The following is an 18,109-nucleotide window of genomic DNA, read 5'->3' as shown; positions in this document are numbered from 1 at the left end:
CATTTTTTGTTTCTGTGATAGATTTTATCCATTACAATCCAAAAAAAAAAAAAAAAAAAAAAGGTACTATAAGCCATTGAATACAAGACAGTGACAGTGGCTACAGAGAGCAGGCAATAGATTTGCTTTGTACGGACACATAGGACTCACCAAATGTCATGGCTGATTGAGAGCAGAGATACTGGAGAGAAAGGAGTGGTGGATTCTAGTTAGCTTGTTTTTGCTTTTGTTTGGTTATAAATGTGTTTTGATCTTCCAAAATATGTAATTTGCTTTTGTATATAGTGGCTTTCCTTCTGAATAGGGGATTTTGAGCACATTCATATTTTTTAAAAACTCTCTTCCTGAATTTCTCTACAAAGGATCATATCTAAAAAGTATTTGGAGTTTGTGAGTGATACATATAAATGCAATATTTTAGGGAAAAAAATCATTCCATGGTGCTGATGAGTAAAATCTTTCTGAAATAAGGCTCACACAAAATACTATCTGGCATCTCATGTTGCATTTTAATGATATCTCTTGCTTTTGGCAGGAACAAGAACTTATCCCGAATTGATAGTTTGAAGGAGAATACTTACCTGTCATGGAGCACTGTGACGTTTTCTTGTCTCCCACTGAAATACCTGCACCTACCCCATTCGTTTGGTTTAGGTAGCGAAGATTAAATACTTACCCCTAAGGACAAAATGCTGAATTCCTACAGTTGGGTTGTTTAAATGCTTCAGTCCAAATATATTTAGGGTTTGAGAACTTATTACTGGATGTGTAAAAACAAGAGACATTGATAAAATGGAAAGTAAACGTCGATCATAATTTTACAATGGACTCTTCGAGTTATAGTGCATTTACTTAAACACACATTTACCAAGTGCCTGCCATGATGATGTATGTTCTATAAAGCAAGTGCATAAAGAAGTCAAAATGGAAAAGGAAGAGGGCGAGGAGAAGGAGAAATGGTGCAGTTTGTTATGATGGTACTAATTGTACCATTTTGGGTAATATCATGTTGAATTCATTTCTTTTGCTGCGTATGGAGATTTAGCAACCATTGGTGAATGCTACTGAATTATTGACCATATATCCCAAGCATTGAGAAGGGCCAAGCTAATTACCCCTCCAGAGAGCTTTAATTCTCCAGTGTGTTCTCTAGCATCACATAATCTTTTGAGAGTTAAAACTGTGGCAGAATCACTTGAGGCTTCTAATCACTCTCCAGTGGCAACTGTTACATTTTAAAAATCTGCCCTTGGACATATCCAGCTATGAAAAAAAAGCCTGGGAGGTTTTTTTTTTCCCCATCAAAGTTATAAAGAAATAACCTTTACTGATTTATAAGTGAATTCAGAGGACTTATGAAAAATAAGAGAGAAAGCTCCTTTTTTATTGTTTTAGCATTTTGAACACCAGAATTTCAAGAATGGAGAATAAAATCAGCAACTTGTCTTTAGAAAGTTATTTTAATTGATAGTACTATTTTCTACTTCTTAATGGCCATTCAAATGTTAGCATTTGTAAAACTCTCTTATTTCAATTTTACACAAACCCAGCAAAAAAATATACTAAAATTCTGTTAGCTAGCAATTTGAACCTTACCAATACAAATTCCATGTGTTCCAAGTGTCAAAGTATTTGAAATGTTCAATGAACTAAAATAAAAGGCAATTACTTATATTTCATTTTATTCAATTATAGTAATATGTTGTTTATATTTCTGCTCTAAAATATACAGAAGGAGCTATTCTTTCAGATGAGCATGCTTGTGAGTTGATTCACAGTGAAAATTAGATCCTTGGTACTGAAGAATAAAAGTAATTTTATTTGATTTACTGGATTTTACTTGATTCCAATCTATCACTTAAATTTCTCCCAAGCTCATGGAAATATATATCCCCAGGCTACGAAGCATCATTTATCTTTTAAATTTGTCAACATTTACTATATAAAAAGAAGCTCTAGAGTTTATGATAGGTGATAGATAGATGACAGATAGACGATAGACATTCTCACTTTGCTCAGGGTTATATGTAAATCTTTCAGCATTCCGTCTTCAGAACCCTTTATTCAAGAATTTCAAATAACTCGCCCTTTGTGATTTTGTTCAATATCTGCAAGATAGAGAAATGTCTTCTAAAAACTTTTTATAAGTGTCATCCCTACGACGAGACCTGATAAACCAGGTAGAAAGTGAGACACCAGAGGTTATCTCTGCTCCTCTGACCCTTCCTCCACTCATTTCTGTCAAATGTCTACATCTTTTTTTCTGATTAGCCATCGTCAGAAGCCCTAAGAGACACTTTTATTTCTCTGTCGCCTTCACCCATCTATTTGTGTAGTCGCAAATCCCTAGTGCGGCTTCTCTCTGAGTCTGCATTCATTCTCCCCTTAGGTTGTACTGCCACGGACTTTTTTGTTTGTCTGAGACAGAGTCTCAACTGTTGCCTGGGCTGGTCTTGAACTCCTGGGCTCAAGCCATCCTCCTGCCTCAATCTCCCAAGTAGCTGGAACTATAAGCTACTGTAGCCTTTTTTAAACTACACTGTGGGGCTGAGCATTTAGGTGGGGCTAAGAAGCATATGAACACAGCATTTCAATGTGTTATTTTAATTACCTTGCAGGAGTCTCACACAGGATGCTGTAAAAACAAGGAGGACATTTAAGCTCAAGGAGGTCAGCCAGTGGGTCTTTGTCTGGAGGCTGTTCCAAGCTGATGTTCTCAGCAGTGGTACAGTGTAATGAACCTGAAGGCAACTGTTAGTCTAATCAGAATGAAATAGTCATGCTTAAGCAAAAATGGAATAATCGGAATGTAATTGTCCTGGAGCATCCATACGAAGGGTTGATGGGGTGGGTGGAAGTAGAATCGAGATGGGTTTATAATTAATGCTTCAGGTTTTATGGAAGGCACTTAGATTGTTTAGATTAGCCCATTCCTGTGTGTGTGAGGTGGAGATGTTGCTGGGAAGCAGCCAGAGCCTCAGTTCTAGGGTCCAGACAAATTGATAAATTCAACAGAGTCAGACGTGAAGGCAGAAATCCAGTAAGGGGAGTGACCACATCCTGCAGGTCATGGGGACGGGGAGTTAGCTGCAGCCATATAGAGCTCCTGAGGGCTCAACCACCTTAGGAAGGTTGACCAACAGGACCGGAAGCCATCTCCAGACCACACTCCCACCAATGGGGATGTTTCTGAAGACCCTCAGTTTCTCCCTTAAGCCACAGCTAAACACTACCTGGGTGGTGGGTAGGGTAGGTTGTGGAGGGAAGGAAGGACAGAAATGATGTTTAATTGTTCTCTAGAACCTGGTGGGGATTTTTTTTATTTCATTTATTACAAGGTCTTGTCTTCAAAAAGTTCAATCAACCTTGCGTGAGTGATGCCTCTCTGGAATATCATTGGTGCACATTTAAAGATATGTCACTACAGAGCTGAGGTTTCATTATTGCCTGTACTGTAGGGCACCTCGCGGATCCCACTTCACGTCCACATGGGACAGTGTCCTCAAATGCTGGCTCAAATAAGTCAGAGTTCAGACAATGAAGTGAGAAAGTTGAGCAGCATCACCATCGATAGAGGGGAAGATGTGGGATGAGAAATGAAAAATAAACCTAAAGCCTTCAGTAGGAAATTCAGATTCTCTGACTTCAACGTCCCATCTGGGAATTGGTGATACCTTTTTCATAAGATTGATGTAAGAATTTAGCTGACTCGGACATAACACGAATACATGTAACTGTCATTGTTGTTGGCATTTTTCTCTAGAAGGCTCTAGTTAAAATGTCATGGGAACATTGGCATGGATCAGTTCACCCTATTAATGCCTTCATTGCTGAACGTGAAGTCACTTCCAGTATATTAGTCACTGTGGCATCTGTCAGAGAAGGACATGAGTGATGGGTCAATGATGGGCAGAAGAGGGGATGTCATTTATAATGGGGTGCCTGTGGGGTGAACAAGTAAACTGCATTTTGTAGGAATTAACATGAAAATGATAATGTATAGACATGAAAACAAAGTAAAAAACTATATAACATTCTAATTTCAGTGAAGTATGAGTATGAAAAACAGCAAAAAAAAAAGATTTTTGACTGAGACTGCCTTTTCTTTTTTTTTTTCCTAAATATTTATTTTTAGTTATTGGCAGACACAACATTTTTGTTTGTATGTGGTGCTGAGGATCGAACCTGGGCCGCACGCATGCCAGACGAGCACGCTACCGCTTGAGCCACATCCCCAGCCCTGAGACTGCCTTTTCTATGAGAGTTTTCTATGAGAGCCTTTACTGAGTCTTTTCTGTGAAAATTATCACTTTTAAACATGGCGTCTTGGAAAACTGTAGTATATTATTATTATATTAATATTATTATATTAAAGTTCCAAGGGTTATTTTGAAGGACAAATATTCAAAGATTTATGTCCTTACAATTGTGCTTTGAGGCCAGTAGTGGTTTATGGTGATTGTGTTAGTGACCAAAATCCATGACAAGAACAAATTAGAGGAGGAAAGTTTTATTTGGGGCTCACAGTTTCAGAGATTCCGTCCATAATTGGCTGACTCCATTGATCTGGGTCCAAGATGAGGCAGAACATGATGGTGGAAAGGCGTGGAGAAGGAAAGCTATCAGCTTATAGCATGGTGGCCAGGAAACACACACACACACACACACACACACACACACACATGGGAGGGGAGAAGGGAGGGGTGGGGAGTGGGAGGGAAGGGATGAGAAAGGAGAGAAAGTGAGGGCCAAAACATAATTCCCAAGAATGCGACCCAGTGACTTACTTCCTCCAGCCATGCCCACATACCACCCAGTAGTACATTCATCTATCAGTGGATTAATCCACTTATGAAGCAGAACCCTAATCATTGGGGATCATGGTTTTATAACATGGCCTTTTGTGGGGGACATTCCACATCCAAACCATAACAGTGGTATAAACAGAATAGAAACATGTATTTTCTAATTTTAATAACTTATTATTTAAAAATTCAAGACCTGGTACCAATGGCTAAGATAATATTAGCTCTTAATACAGCGGCATTTGCAAATAATTTCAGAACTTGTTTCTTCAGAAAGCCCTAGAAGTGAATTAGTTACCAATTACCAGTATTTGGTTTAGTTATGAAAGGATGTTATCAGGATATTTTAGGAGGGTTTACACGTTTTATAAAGGACCTAGATACATGAAGGGTGCACCTTGTGGTCTCATCCTCTCCAAGCTTACTTGTGTGTTAGCAGAATTCACTTTCTGAGAGCTGAGACTCTTGCTTGCTTGATTGCTATCAACTGGGGACCTTTCTCGGGTCCTAGAGGCAACCACCCTTTCTTGTCACACAGCATTCTTCACTGTGAGGCAATTTGCAAAGCTGGTAGGAGAAATTTCTTTCATGCTTCCTGTCTCATTTCATGGACTTCTTTGTATTTCTGACCTTTAGTCTTTTGGAAGGGCTCCCCTGATGATCAGACTCACCCCAGACGATTTCACTTTTTAATACCTGAGAGTCAACTAAATTAAGAATTTTAATAAATTAATTCCATCTCCAAAATCTCTTTTGACATCTAATATAATAATCATAGGAGTGATAATACATATAAGTTCTGCACTCAAGGGAAGGGGTCTATGCACAGAGTGTAGAACAAAGGGATGAAGTCTCAGAGGTCATTTAGAATTCTTCCTACTGAGGGGCTCACATACCTGCCTATCTTTCTAGCAGAAAGTACCATCAGGCCACAGTACCATCTGTTCTTAGGGAGACAAGGTGTTGGGAATATCAAAGCATCCTTGAGATAGCAGTGGTTACCTGGTAGCAGGCATGGCCTTATTGGAAGGGGTGTGTTCCAGAGCCCAGAACTGTTCCAGAGCTCTCTGTTCTGTCCTTGAGCTAACGTGCACCTGCTCAGATGGCTTAGCTAAGCTGCCAGAACTATGGAAATGAACCTCCAAGGCCAGCCAAGCTCATACCTTGCTTGATTATGAAATCAAACACAATAATCTTAGCCAATGAAATGGAAATGGCCTTCATCTGATTTCATATGTTATTGCTCAGAGAAGCGTATTGTTCCTAGTTGGCCTGATTTTTTTCCCTCCTTAGTGAGAAATAGCTGTTTATTAAAATAGCTGTATGGACTCTCTTATTAAAATATATCTATTCACAGGAAAATTCCCTATCACTGTGAAGCATTCAGCCTTCATCTTTAAGTGTGATATTTGGAGACACAAATAATAACTCTCAAAATAATTTAGTAATAAAATGGAGTTTTTGTTCAGTGATGTCAAAATATCATCTAATATGACTACAATAAGAATTGAATTGAAGCTTACCCAATTTTCTCTCCAGGAATCAAAGTCTAAAACATGGCAATTTCAGGTTGAAAACATCAGTTAATGGAAATAGCACATACTTAGGCGGACATTGTTGCTGTAGCTTCAAATGCATGGGGTACCGTCAGCACAGTGTGAATGCTTGAAATATTCCAACTGCATCATCAGAGGTATCCAAATAAGAGATACTCATGTTCTCTGAATTTCTCTCCACTTTCCTTATGAATCGAAGCCTCTCCATTTCTGCATCAGATGGTTTTCTGGATTAAATGAAACAAATACCTTTAAAGCTCAAGAGGTATGAAGAAAAACACGGCCCCTTGGAACATTAAAAATTGTTCCTTAATACGAAAACAATGTACCGTAAGGACAGCTTCCCTTCATTTTTAAGTTAATGATTCCATAAAATACCTTCTGTTAAGAGAAGGATAACAATGTGGTTAGGAACTGTGAATGCTGCCCTCTTCTCCTCAAGGAATTATTTTTATAACATGTTGTAAGAAATTTCTAGCCAAATTGTGTTCAGTTCCATTTCTTGAACTTTTTGAGTTCATAATGATAAACATTTAAAGTAGCAACTATAAACAATTATGTAGCACTTACTCACTGTTCCCCAGGTGCCCAGTGCTCCTTCTGCTGACTCATTGAATTTTCAAAAGTCTCTGTGTCGTCACTCTCTTAAAACCATTGAGAGATGGGGGGGGGCAGTTAAAATAAAATGCCTCAACTCGGGTGGTAATTGGAAGAGGCAACACTTGAACCCAGGGAGGAGGGCTCCAGAAGTAATGTTTGTAATCACCATATTCTGGCTTTTGTGTAAGGTGTGAGGTAATATTATGTGGACCTTCTGGACACTTCCCTTCCAGTAGGCAGAGACCCAGACCACCAGAGAGGTACTGTAGTAGAAGCCTGTTCAAGTTAAGGAGAACTCGTAGAGAGAAGGGAGGAGTGGGGGCTCAGGAGAGGTGTCCAAGAGGGGGTACTAGGGCTGAGATGGGAGCATCCCAGGTGCTCACAAAAAAGGGAAGAGCATTTCTCACCTTTGTGTGTTGAGGAGGGGTTCAGGTCAATCCTCCAAATGGCCTTGTGAGTGATACCATGGTATCTACCTCAGTCAAAGGTTTTGAATGTTGAGATATGGATTCCATTGGTAACTCCCAAGGCTCACTCAAAATAGGTCTTCTTATGAAAGCAATATATGTGTGTCACTATGTCAGTCTTCCAAACTATTTTTTTTAACCAATCAGTGGGCAGTATTTTAAGCCACAAGATCTGAAGAAAAATTCATCGCTTGGTCTACACCCATGGTGGGCAACTGTGTTAGGCAAAATGATGGATGGCTTCCAAAGAGATCTATGGCTTCATTCCTGGGATCTCTGATTGTGTTCCTGAATAAAGTAGAAGGCATTGTGGCTACATTAAGGATTTGGGCATGGGGAGATGATTATGGATTATGCAGGTTGGCCTGATGTGATTACAAGACTTCTTCTAAGTGAAAGAGGGTGACAGGAGTGTTGGAAAGAAGCCAAGATCGGAGTGGGGGAGGGCCACGAGCTGAGGGGTGCAGGCAGCCTCTGTCTGCTAGACAGAGAAAGAAGAGGATTCGCCCCTGAGCCTCTCCTGAAGGAACGTCACCCTCCTGACACCTTGATTTTAACTCATCCACTGATTTTGGGGCTTCTGCCATTCAGACTATAAGAAAGTAAATGTGTGTTTTTAAGATCCTAAGTTCATGGTAACTTGTTACAGAAGCAATAGCAAATGAACAGTAGAGCCATTTACATTTTCCTTCTGCCTCTGTCTCTGGACTGTGAAAAACAAGAAATTGTGTTAATTTACACAAGAGTTTTTAATATAAACCTACTTAAAAAAAAGGAAGAAAAATGCTGTATTTTTCTCTGATGATTTCCTACTTTTTGTCTTTGTACTTTCTCCATTATAACATGCAGTTGGGTCTTTGTTTATATTTTTGTATGATTGATTGCTTTTGCCCCCAAATAACCAGATCTTAGATGGATTTATTTTGTTGTTATTGTTTTCTAATTGTCTAGTCTTCGTTTTTGCTAATTTCTTCCTTGTACTTTCTATATGTTCATTTCATTGTTTTTTCCTGAGTGCTTAGTCATTTGTTTTCAGTGCTTTTTTTTTTTTAATAAAGAAAGTCTTTAAGGCTTTGAATTTAAAGCTTAGTTGAGCATTATTACTAATTAGTAAGAACTGGGGCAGAGATGACCAATGAAAGTGGTTTTACGTGGCTTAGCAGCAGAGACGGAATGATGGATGTTTGCAGGCAAGGCTCACCCTTCTTGACACGGGTATAGACTTTCATTTTGACGCAGTTCATCAGTTTCTCTCCTTTTCCTGAGGATTTTTTTTTTTTTTTTGCACTACACATGAATAGCAGGCCCTTAAGTTCCACTCTAGAACTCTGACCCTTCTGATCTCCAAGAAGCAAACAAACACAATTCTATGGTAACTCAATAAGACATGTTGGGCTTCCATGCACTGAAGTTGTAAAGTCTCTAATTGGAATGGCCATAGAAAATATACAGTAAGAAATCTAAGTGATGCTCAGGTCAAAGGTTTTGAATGTTGAGATGTCAGAGGGCGGAAGTCAAGATTACTCTTATAACTCCAATGGCTGGCGCAGAACTCAATATGAATGTGTTATTTGCACAAATGTTCCAAATCCATTTATCACACTAATTTTCAAGGTGGTGCATTCAAGACAAGCATATTAATAACCCCTCAAGGGAACACATTTTTCTTTACTTACTAATATTGGGAAGTAGAGGAAGAGAGATGAATTATTTTGAGTGCTTACTCTGTAGCTTTCAGATCTTATTTTATGTCATGAAGGGCTCCTAGTTCTATTGTGAAAGGATATTTTTACTTGCGTTAGAGGTAACGGACCTTGGAAGTACCAGGGCAAGAATTTGAGGTTAGGCCTTTCTGAATCCAAGCCTGTGCTTTTATCATGTGTACTGTCTCCAGTGCCATTTCTGCTTAAAAAGATCACTTACAAAGAGACGAATGTTTGATTGTAGTAGGTAAGCACATGCCCAGAATCTAATGGAAATAACAAAAATCTTCCACTGAGTAATAGGAAAGCATAAACCAAAGATAGACATGACACCAGAAAAAAGCATTTAAAGCCAGCCTGTTTGACCAACAATATAGAAGATATTGTAATTACTTCAAATTATGTTTCTGAGTGGCAAAATAGAGGATAATGACAGGCAATTTGCAAAAATCGGGAATGGATGATGACGTATACAAACGTTGCTTGACCACTTTAGCCAAAGCAATGATTTTGTTCACCTGTCAAATGAGCGAATCTCACAGAGACATCTGTGATGGAATGAGGAGAGTATATTGATATAACCATTGTGGAGAAAGCTACAATATGTTTTGACATCTTTCGATATATTTTAAGAATTAACTTTTGTTCCATAAATCTCCTAAGTATCTATCTTAATTGCATACATACCACGCTATAGAAATATTTGCTGCCCACTATTAGATGACATGGAGTTCTATGTGGCCAAATTATCTATCAATAAAGGTCTGTAATGTGTAGAGAGGTTCCTAGAGCTTTCTTAACTTTTAAAAATCATTCCTTGTAACTCTTCACCTTTGGTTGGCTTTGCCTAGTAGATTTGTAGGTCTCTTTGTCCTAATATGTAGAATTTAAATAGTTGCTATTAAAACTAAAATCAATCAGCCTCTGGCTGTGCTGTCATTAAAAGTTAACTGCCTTCCCATTAATCCATTAATTTGTGAAGATTAATTGGGAAAGCTATTTAAAGTAAAGCTATAACTTGGGGCACGTTGGCCAGTGTTTGCCTCCTAATGAAGGCTTACCCCATTCACATCAGAGAGTGTTAACAATTCTATACACAATTCACCCATGGTACATAGAGATAGGAGAAAATGCCTGGGAATTTATAGACCACTGCCTAAAGAATGACTTGAAAAATCATCCCTGTCTTTAGCTTAGCTCTGGGAAAATGTACTGATAAATATTTACTTGCTTTGAATTGCAGCAGTATGTTACCTTTTGGATTTAAGTCACTGATGGACAGAGTTAGACACTCATGTTTATCTTATTTAATATGTCGAAAACTAGCATCCTCGAGTGAATATTAATTTTCATATCAAAGTCAAATTAATGCTCAAAGAAGCCAAAAAATTTGTAGCAGTCTCCTTTCCGTGGTATTTAATTGAGTCTAAATGTTATTTTAGGTACTGATGAGAGGGTGAGATGAAGCGAGCTAGCCTCCTATTTGGCTCCGTGCTCTTACGGAAATTCTATTTTATTCAAGCCCACTCCTATCATCGCTTTCCCCGAAAACTTACTCTTTTTCTCACTAGAATGTCACTGTGAACCAGCTGCCTCCCGGCACCATCCGTCCACATGGCTTCACAGGGAGAAAGGGGTGGAGTGTGAGATCCTAACCGCTTCTGCCATCTTCCAACAGCCCCGTGGAAGGGAGTGAAACGCAGAGACATTTGTGAAAAGAACAAAACTCTCCATTGGATAGGAATTCATTTGCAAGTCTATTTTAGCAGTTCCCAAGCTAGCCCCGCTCTGGCTGCTGGGTGCTATCCTGGGAAGTTTTAAATCTCCCCACGTGATCCTGCCGTACAGCTGGGATGAGCTCCTGAAGAGGTGCTCACTCCACAGAGATGAGGCAACCTGGAGCTGATCCAGAATGTATATTCTTTTTAATTAGGAGGTTGATTGCTTTTTCAAACGTACCTGGGTCTTTTATGAGTTTTCAGGATGGACTTTGCTGAGTGAATACCTGGGTGACTACCACTGAGATGATGGGATGGCAAAGCAGGGAGGGGCTCTGTGGAGTGGAAATCATGAAGACCTCCCTAGTGGGAACCAGCCCAGGCTATTTATTCAGAGTTTGCTGCAGCAGGTGGGTTAGCTGCTATCCTTTGAGTCTGGAGGGACTCGGTAGCAGGCAGAGAAGAGGAAAGGTTGATGTGGGGAGGGAAGGGGAGCTTCAGGTGAGTCCTGATTGGCGGCTGTAGGGTGGGGAAGTCTACACAGGCTAAGCAGAAGCAGGCTCTGCAGTGGGATGGGTCAGGAGCAGGTGTTTGACTTTCTCTTAGCCACTATTAAATTGGGCAAAAATTAGGGAAGCTGTAAATTATCAATCACGTCCTGGCTGGTTTGAGTCAACTGCTGGTGGAGTAATTATTTGCCTTCCTGAACTGGTTACTGAGTAGTAGGTTGACTTCTTGGGCTGGATCTATAAATGGGCCTCTGCCCATTTGTATATTCTGTCTGTCTCTGGGTGGGACACAGATGTATCAGGTACTAGGCCATGGGTTGTGTGAGGTCCCCCGACAGGATTCTACCTGGAATCATGAAACAGCCTGAACATTTTGTAGCATGAACTCCTTCTGAGCTTATGGTAGAAAACAATATCATTGTCTAAATTTTCTGGAAATCAAAAACATTTAAATTTCTGAATTCTTGACTTACATATAGGAAATATGATTCATTAGCGGCACGTACCTGATTTGGGCAGGTCTCTGTTCAACAGAACAGAGAAGGTGGTTATTCAGTGACAACTAAGTTGACCATGAACTGAAAATCAGCCTTATCTTTTTGTTGAATATATTTTTGATTTCCAGTGCTTGTCTCAACAATGCCCGGGCTCACACTAGGAGGGCTGGCAGTGGTCTGCCTGGGTTAAAATATTATTTCTGTCACATTGTAGTAATGGGCTCTGGTTTAATATTTTAGCTATTGTGCCCTCTTTTTCCTCAATTGTCCCAGGAGTTAATAGGATCAAGTAGTATAGAGTGTTTGCCAGGACCAAATGAGTTAATAGATGTGAAGCACTGAGAATCTCAGCAGCCAATAATATATACCTATTATCTTGGTATAGGTAATATCACACACCGCTTAGGAAAATTGAATTACTTTTATTAGAAACCGAACAGCTTTTACTTACTTATGAGAATTATGCATTAAAGCCTTTTGTAAAATAAAATTAAATTACTTTCTATCGAGCTATATTAAAATACTTTCAGTATAGCTTGCATCTTTATTTGTAAAAGACTATTGAATGTTTTCACACATACAACTTGCCAATCTAATTTATCATTGTCTTTTTAATGACAGTGGTTTTTCTTTCATGTGAAGAGTAAATGACTACTTTCCTGATATTGACCCGAAAGCCATAGAGTTGTGTATTGTGTGTGTGTGTGTGTAAATGTCTCAACATAAGTTGAGTAATTTTTCCCTGTATTATGTGTACTCCAACAGAATTCAGTAACACTCTCTAAATGCAATCAGTGTATATATATGTGTGTGTGTGTGTATTTTTTACAAAAAAGCTAAGAACTATACTTTCACTATTTCTGAGATCAAGGTTAAAGTAGAAATTCTAATATAACTGTGATAAAAGTTGAATAATATGTGATGTAATTTTTGAAAAATATAGAGTAATGAGAATGTTGCTCATGCTCTAGCAGAAGAAAACAGTAATTCCCCCAATGTGCCCTGCTACCATTTTGAATTGTACAAGCTTCCGTAAAATGTTTGGTGGCTGTTTTATACATATTACCAGTTGGTGCAGTCTTCATACCCACCTCCTCCTGCCCTGCACCTCTTTTCACCAAGAGTGTTGCCTGTGGCCCAGTGATGAAGGCAATAGCTTACTATGATGATCTGATAAGGTACTGAATTTTAAAAATACAATTATGTTTTGAGCTAAAAATAGCATGCTATTTCAGACTTCAAAAGCTCCTTACATAAATGCTTATATATTTTTGCACTCTAAATGATCTTTATTTGCATGTGAAAACTGTAAATTAGAGCTAATAATCACTGAAATGTGAGAGAAAAATGGAAAATTCCATCAGATAGAGTCCTCCAATAGACTAGTCTTTGGGTTGCTTTTACCCGAGTCTAGAACAGTGTTTCTCACTCTGAGCACTATTGACATTTGGGGCCAGATATTTATTTGTGCCCTATGCATTATGTGACATTTAGTAGTATCCTGCCCCTAGCCATGATGACTAGCATGTCTCTAGGTATTGCTAAATGCTAACTGGGGAGTGAAATTATCACTGGTTAAGAACCTTGAGCTGAAATGTCAACCTCAGCTTTGCAAGTCCAGAAACTGCATTTACTAGTGCAGTCAGAAAACTAGTTTTCTGAAATTAAATTCACAGGCGGCTGATACTTAATCCAGAATTTCATTTGTTAAGGTCCAGAGGAAAATGTCCCTTGTAGTCACTCCAGATCCATTACTGCTGCCTGAGGTCTGCCTCTTCTTGTGTCAAGACTATTGGAGATCAAGTGGGTGATAAACGAATGGCCTGTCCAACTTTGAGTTGGATGCACACACCTGAAAAGATGTTTTATTCAGGCCATTATGGTATCCAGTGAAATCCCTATATCCCAAATCATAATTACAATCATGGTGTTCCTATATGTGGGTTCTGGACCCCAACTTGCTTCATCAGTTTAATGGTTCTACCACAATGAGATGAGCAAATGAGACAAACTCTGAATATTAATAACCTCATCTATAGGTTAATACCATTGGGAAATCAATGGGAGGGGTCCAGATTAGTTACTACAGGTGGAATGATTATAAATTCTTAGCACAGAGCACTCACTAAACCTGTGTTAGTTTTTATTAGTTATATAAGAACAACTAAAATATTTTATTGTTAAATACACATGTAACAGATTACAGTAGAATGTATATGCTCACTGTAAAGAAAAATGCTAAGTATTCACCAAATCCTGTTGGAATTTTAACAAACATCAGAAGCCACCATCTGCCCTTTTATGATCTGACTTCCATATTACATGTCCCTGTCCCACCACATGGAAAAAAGCATCCCTTTTAGAATTTCAGTTCCATTCTTTTAAAGCTAAAAGTAGGGCGACATTGATTCTCAATTTATAGCTGGCAAAAAACAAATGGGCAATAAATATATGCCCTCTAGAGCGACTGCACTAGGGAGGCATTTTACATTCGAAATATTGATTTGCATCTGCATAATTGATTGTGGAATGCAGTTAAACACCCCTTCCCATCACACACCTGCATACTGATAATGATTGGAAAATTGCTGCACTTCTAATGAACACATCTCCACACAGCACTCGCCCCATGCATGAGTCATGGGCTCATTTGTGTGTGCAAACACACACATTGTAGTGTAGTTTCCACTGTGTGCTAAATGTGTTTTTGTTGCTGCTTGTCTGCTGGGGGATAACTGGAATTTCCTTCAACATGCCACAGGCTGTGTCCTTTTTATGTATATACTCCTTAATACTTGAATTACAACTAGACTGGCCAGTGTTAGTACTTAAGCCAATCAATAGACACGTGGGAACTGTCTTAGGAGTTAGCTGGAGAATTTAAGGTACAAAAGGAGAAAAGTGGACTTGAAATGAAAATGAGACAATCTTGAAAACAAAATGCTATCTTAGGTGAAGTCTTGTGAAAGGCATTGGAGAACAAATTGTGTTCCGGCAGAATGAGCTTCGTCAAATCTCAGGTGAATCGAGGTCATTCTTGGATTTATTTAATTTAAATTGCTTACTGTCAGTTAAGACATTTAGGGCAATAGCCCTCCGTGATTTCTAATTATCAATATGTGTTAAATACTAAATATTAGAATACTGTTTTTTTTTTATTTGAGCAAAAAAATAGGAACATTTTAGTAATTGTTAAAAACATCAAAGACAAGTTCTTTAAGGATTATATATAATGAGACATTAGCTAAATAAATTATGCATGCATGTCATGATAAACACGGAATTCTTATATTTTCTTGGACTTTATTTTTATTATTATAAACAATGTGATACACACAAAGGGATAGATGATAAATAGGCATAGACATTAATATATACATCTTGATATATGTATGTAAACATATGTGTGTGTGTGTATATATATATACACACACACATATGTTTACATACATGTGTATATTTATACATGAAGCATCATAATGAAGTGGAAAACTGAATGTATCATCTACACCCAGGACTGCCAATTCCATTTCATTCATCTGTGTGATTTCCTCTTATCCTGATTCTACCCTCCTCTGGAAGTCAACAAATATTCAGTTATATAATTTTCATCTTTTCTCCAAATAGTTTTAAAAAATCAAGTACGTTTCCAAACAACCAATGGTTTAGCTTTAGTTCTTAGGATTCTCACAACTAAAACTTCACTAGCAATTTCATTTTTAAGATCCAACCCTTTTGTTTTGAGTTGCTGTAGTTCATTTCATGGCTGTATACTATTCTATTGTGAACTGTAACTATGATTGATCTATTCTTTGGCCATTGGGTGTATGGATTGTTCATAATTTTTTTTGTTATTATGAACAGTGCTGTACCTGTCTTCTGATATAGAATTATTAGTTTCTTTAGTGCTATTCATTTCTAATTTTGCCTTTTCATGTAATAATAATAATAATAATAATAATAATAATAACAATAACAATAATAAAAGTTCTTAGTATTTGTATAGCTCCTTTGGGAAAAAGACAAAGTTCCTTGAGACCTGTGGTCCATCCTGAAAGAACGATCAAGGCTTGCCGTTGGAGAAAATGATCGTTTATTGAGGAACAGCTCTGCATATTTATAGAGCCTGGGGTGGTTTGACAGTTATGGCAGTTTAATGGTTGAAGGGTTTGACAGTTGGCATGGGGTGCTTTCTGATTGGTGGGTAAGGATCATGTGAGCCAGCAGGGCTAGTCTGATTGGTGGGTAAGCATCATGTGAGCCAGCAGGGCTAGTCTGATTGGTGGGTAAGAATCATGTGATCCAGCAGGGCTCACCATTGGACAGCTCTTCTCAGGGGATGGGGAAGTTAGTCTTTGGAGCCGGGGTGACTCCCAACACATCCAGGGGAAGCTCTTCCCAGAAGGACATACCTCTGAGTGGAACTGATGGAACCAGGGATCTGTGAAAGTTGAAATGTACGAGCTGATGACAAATTCTTGTTTTCATAAGTAGCTGCTCAGGCTCATGCTTCAACACTGGTGAGTTGGAGCTTCTCTGGACCCAGGGTCTCTGGATGAGCTGACGTCATCAGACTTCTCCCAGCTTTTGCTGATTTACTGCGTATAAAATCGCATCTTACAATCACAGTCCTGATTTAAATTTCTTTTTGCCAAGTTTGGCAATCAGCATATATAATATCAATTTGTATCAATGTGTGGTCTCTGATGAAGCCTTGTACCCTACTTTCCGTGTGTTTTCTAACTGAATTAAAGCTGGCTTTGTTTTTCTTTATTTTTTAAAAATTTTCTTCATTTGGAAACCTGATTTACATGGTTTACATGTTTCTTTTGCATATACCTTCTCATGTTTTTTTTAAATGTGTCTTTCTACCTTTCCTCCATATGTTCTACAAGTTTCCTTGTTTCTATGAGTCTTTATATTTTTACAAACATTCATGTTTCTTTCCTATGTACTTCAAACATTTTGTAATTTTTTTCCTTCACCCTTTTAAGGTAGCTTTTAGGAATCCTAGGTTCTTAATCTCAATGTAGTTAAATCGATGAATCTTTCGATGTCTGATGAGGAATTTTTACTTCTTGTATAAATAAATCCTTCGTACCTTAAGACGTTATATAACTATGATTTCTGTGATGTTCTCCTTCTCTGTTTCCAGCTCCTGATCTTGAAGTTTTTTTTTCTTTCCTTACTGAACTTATTAGACTGTTAATAGAATACCTAGGAGCTGTGGGCATATTTCTATAGATTCTAGATGCTAGTTTTTGATATGTCTGTCAGTTGGTTGTGTCTGTTGACTCCAGGAAGACTGTCAGTCCTGTACTAACCAGAGTGTGGCATTTTCCCCCCTGGCAGATGACTGTGACGATCCTCTCGTGTCTGCCTTGCCTCAGGTGGCCTTCAGCAGTTCTTCTGAGCTCTCCAGCAGTCATGGTCCTGGATTTGCAAGGCTAAATCGAAGAGATGGTAAGCCTGCCCCTTTCCCCCACCCCATTTTCCATTTTCTTTTCATCAGATCATCCTAAGTGATCGTTGTAAAAAGAAGCGGAATTTTGAATAAGACAATGGTGAAATCTCATGAGATGTACGTGACATCTAGCTTCCATTCCGAATTGGCAAACCGTCATGTACATCCTACTTGGAACATCTGGTATCATCATTTCCACATTCCAGAGAATTTAGCGCCTTTCATCTGGCAAGTTGATTATATATCTTATGAAATAAAATGTCCCACAACAATATGCAATCACTTTGGATCACAGTAGTGATTAAAACTCTATTCGCTTTCCATTTTCAGTTTAACAAAGAAGTTTGCAAGAAGTAATTTTAAAAGATCGTTGTTTAAAAATAATAATCCCTCGGTTGATTTAATTCTCAATGTGGTTGACATGATTGTTGGAGCTGTTGAGGAGTAGGAACTTCATAAGGCTTTCATGCTCCTCTAGGAATACTTAGCTCATATTGTTTACCATCTCTTAGGTAGGTTGGTTTTGATGGCTTGAATATGTTTAAAGCAAAGGGAAGATAATTAAATGCCACTTGCTGTGGAAATGAGAAAGAATTTCAAAACACCGTGTACTTAGAGACAGAGCATCACTGTGATCACTTTTCATAAGGTACTCGTGTAAAAATCATCTGCATAGAAGTTGGAGGGAAAGAGGCTTGGCGATACCAATATGGAAAACATTCTTAACAAACATGAAGAATAGACACCGACATCATGTATTATCAAAACCATACTTCAGTCATGCAATATC

At 38.4% G+C, this 18,109-nt stretch overlaps 1 protein-coding gene across 1 annotated transcript in view; it reads left to right on the top strand.

Moving 5' to 3' along the window:
• Positions 1-18,109, top strand: part of Cntnap4 (contactin associated protein family member 4) — a 240,075-nt gene that overhangs the window by 19,820 nt on the left and 202,146 nt on the right. Inside the window, exon 2 of the mRNA XM_015496327.2 lies at positions 17,208-17,318. Within this exon, the coding sequence (XP_015351813.1) occupies positions 17,208-17,318 (111 nt within the window). The remainder of the gene's footprint in view (positions 1-17,207; positions 17,319-18,109) is intronic.

This window comes from Marmota marmota, unplaced genomic scaffold (assembly GCF_001458135.2).
Source record: "Marmota marmota marmota unplaced genomic scaffold, marMar, whole genome shotgun sequence".
Classification (NCBI taxonomy): Eukaryota; Metazoa; Chordata; class Mammalia; order Rodentia; family Sciuridae; genus Marmota; species Marmota marmota.
The sequence above is the reverse complement of the archived record's forward strand: the minus strand, read 5'-3'. Positions and strand labels throughout refer to the sequence as shown.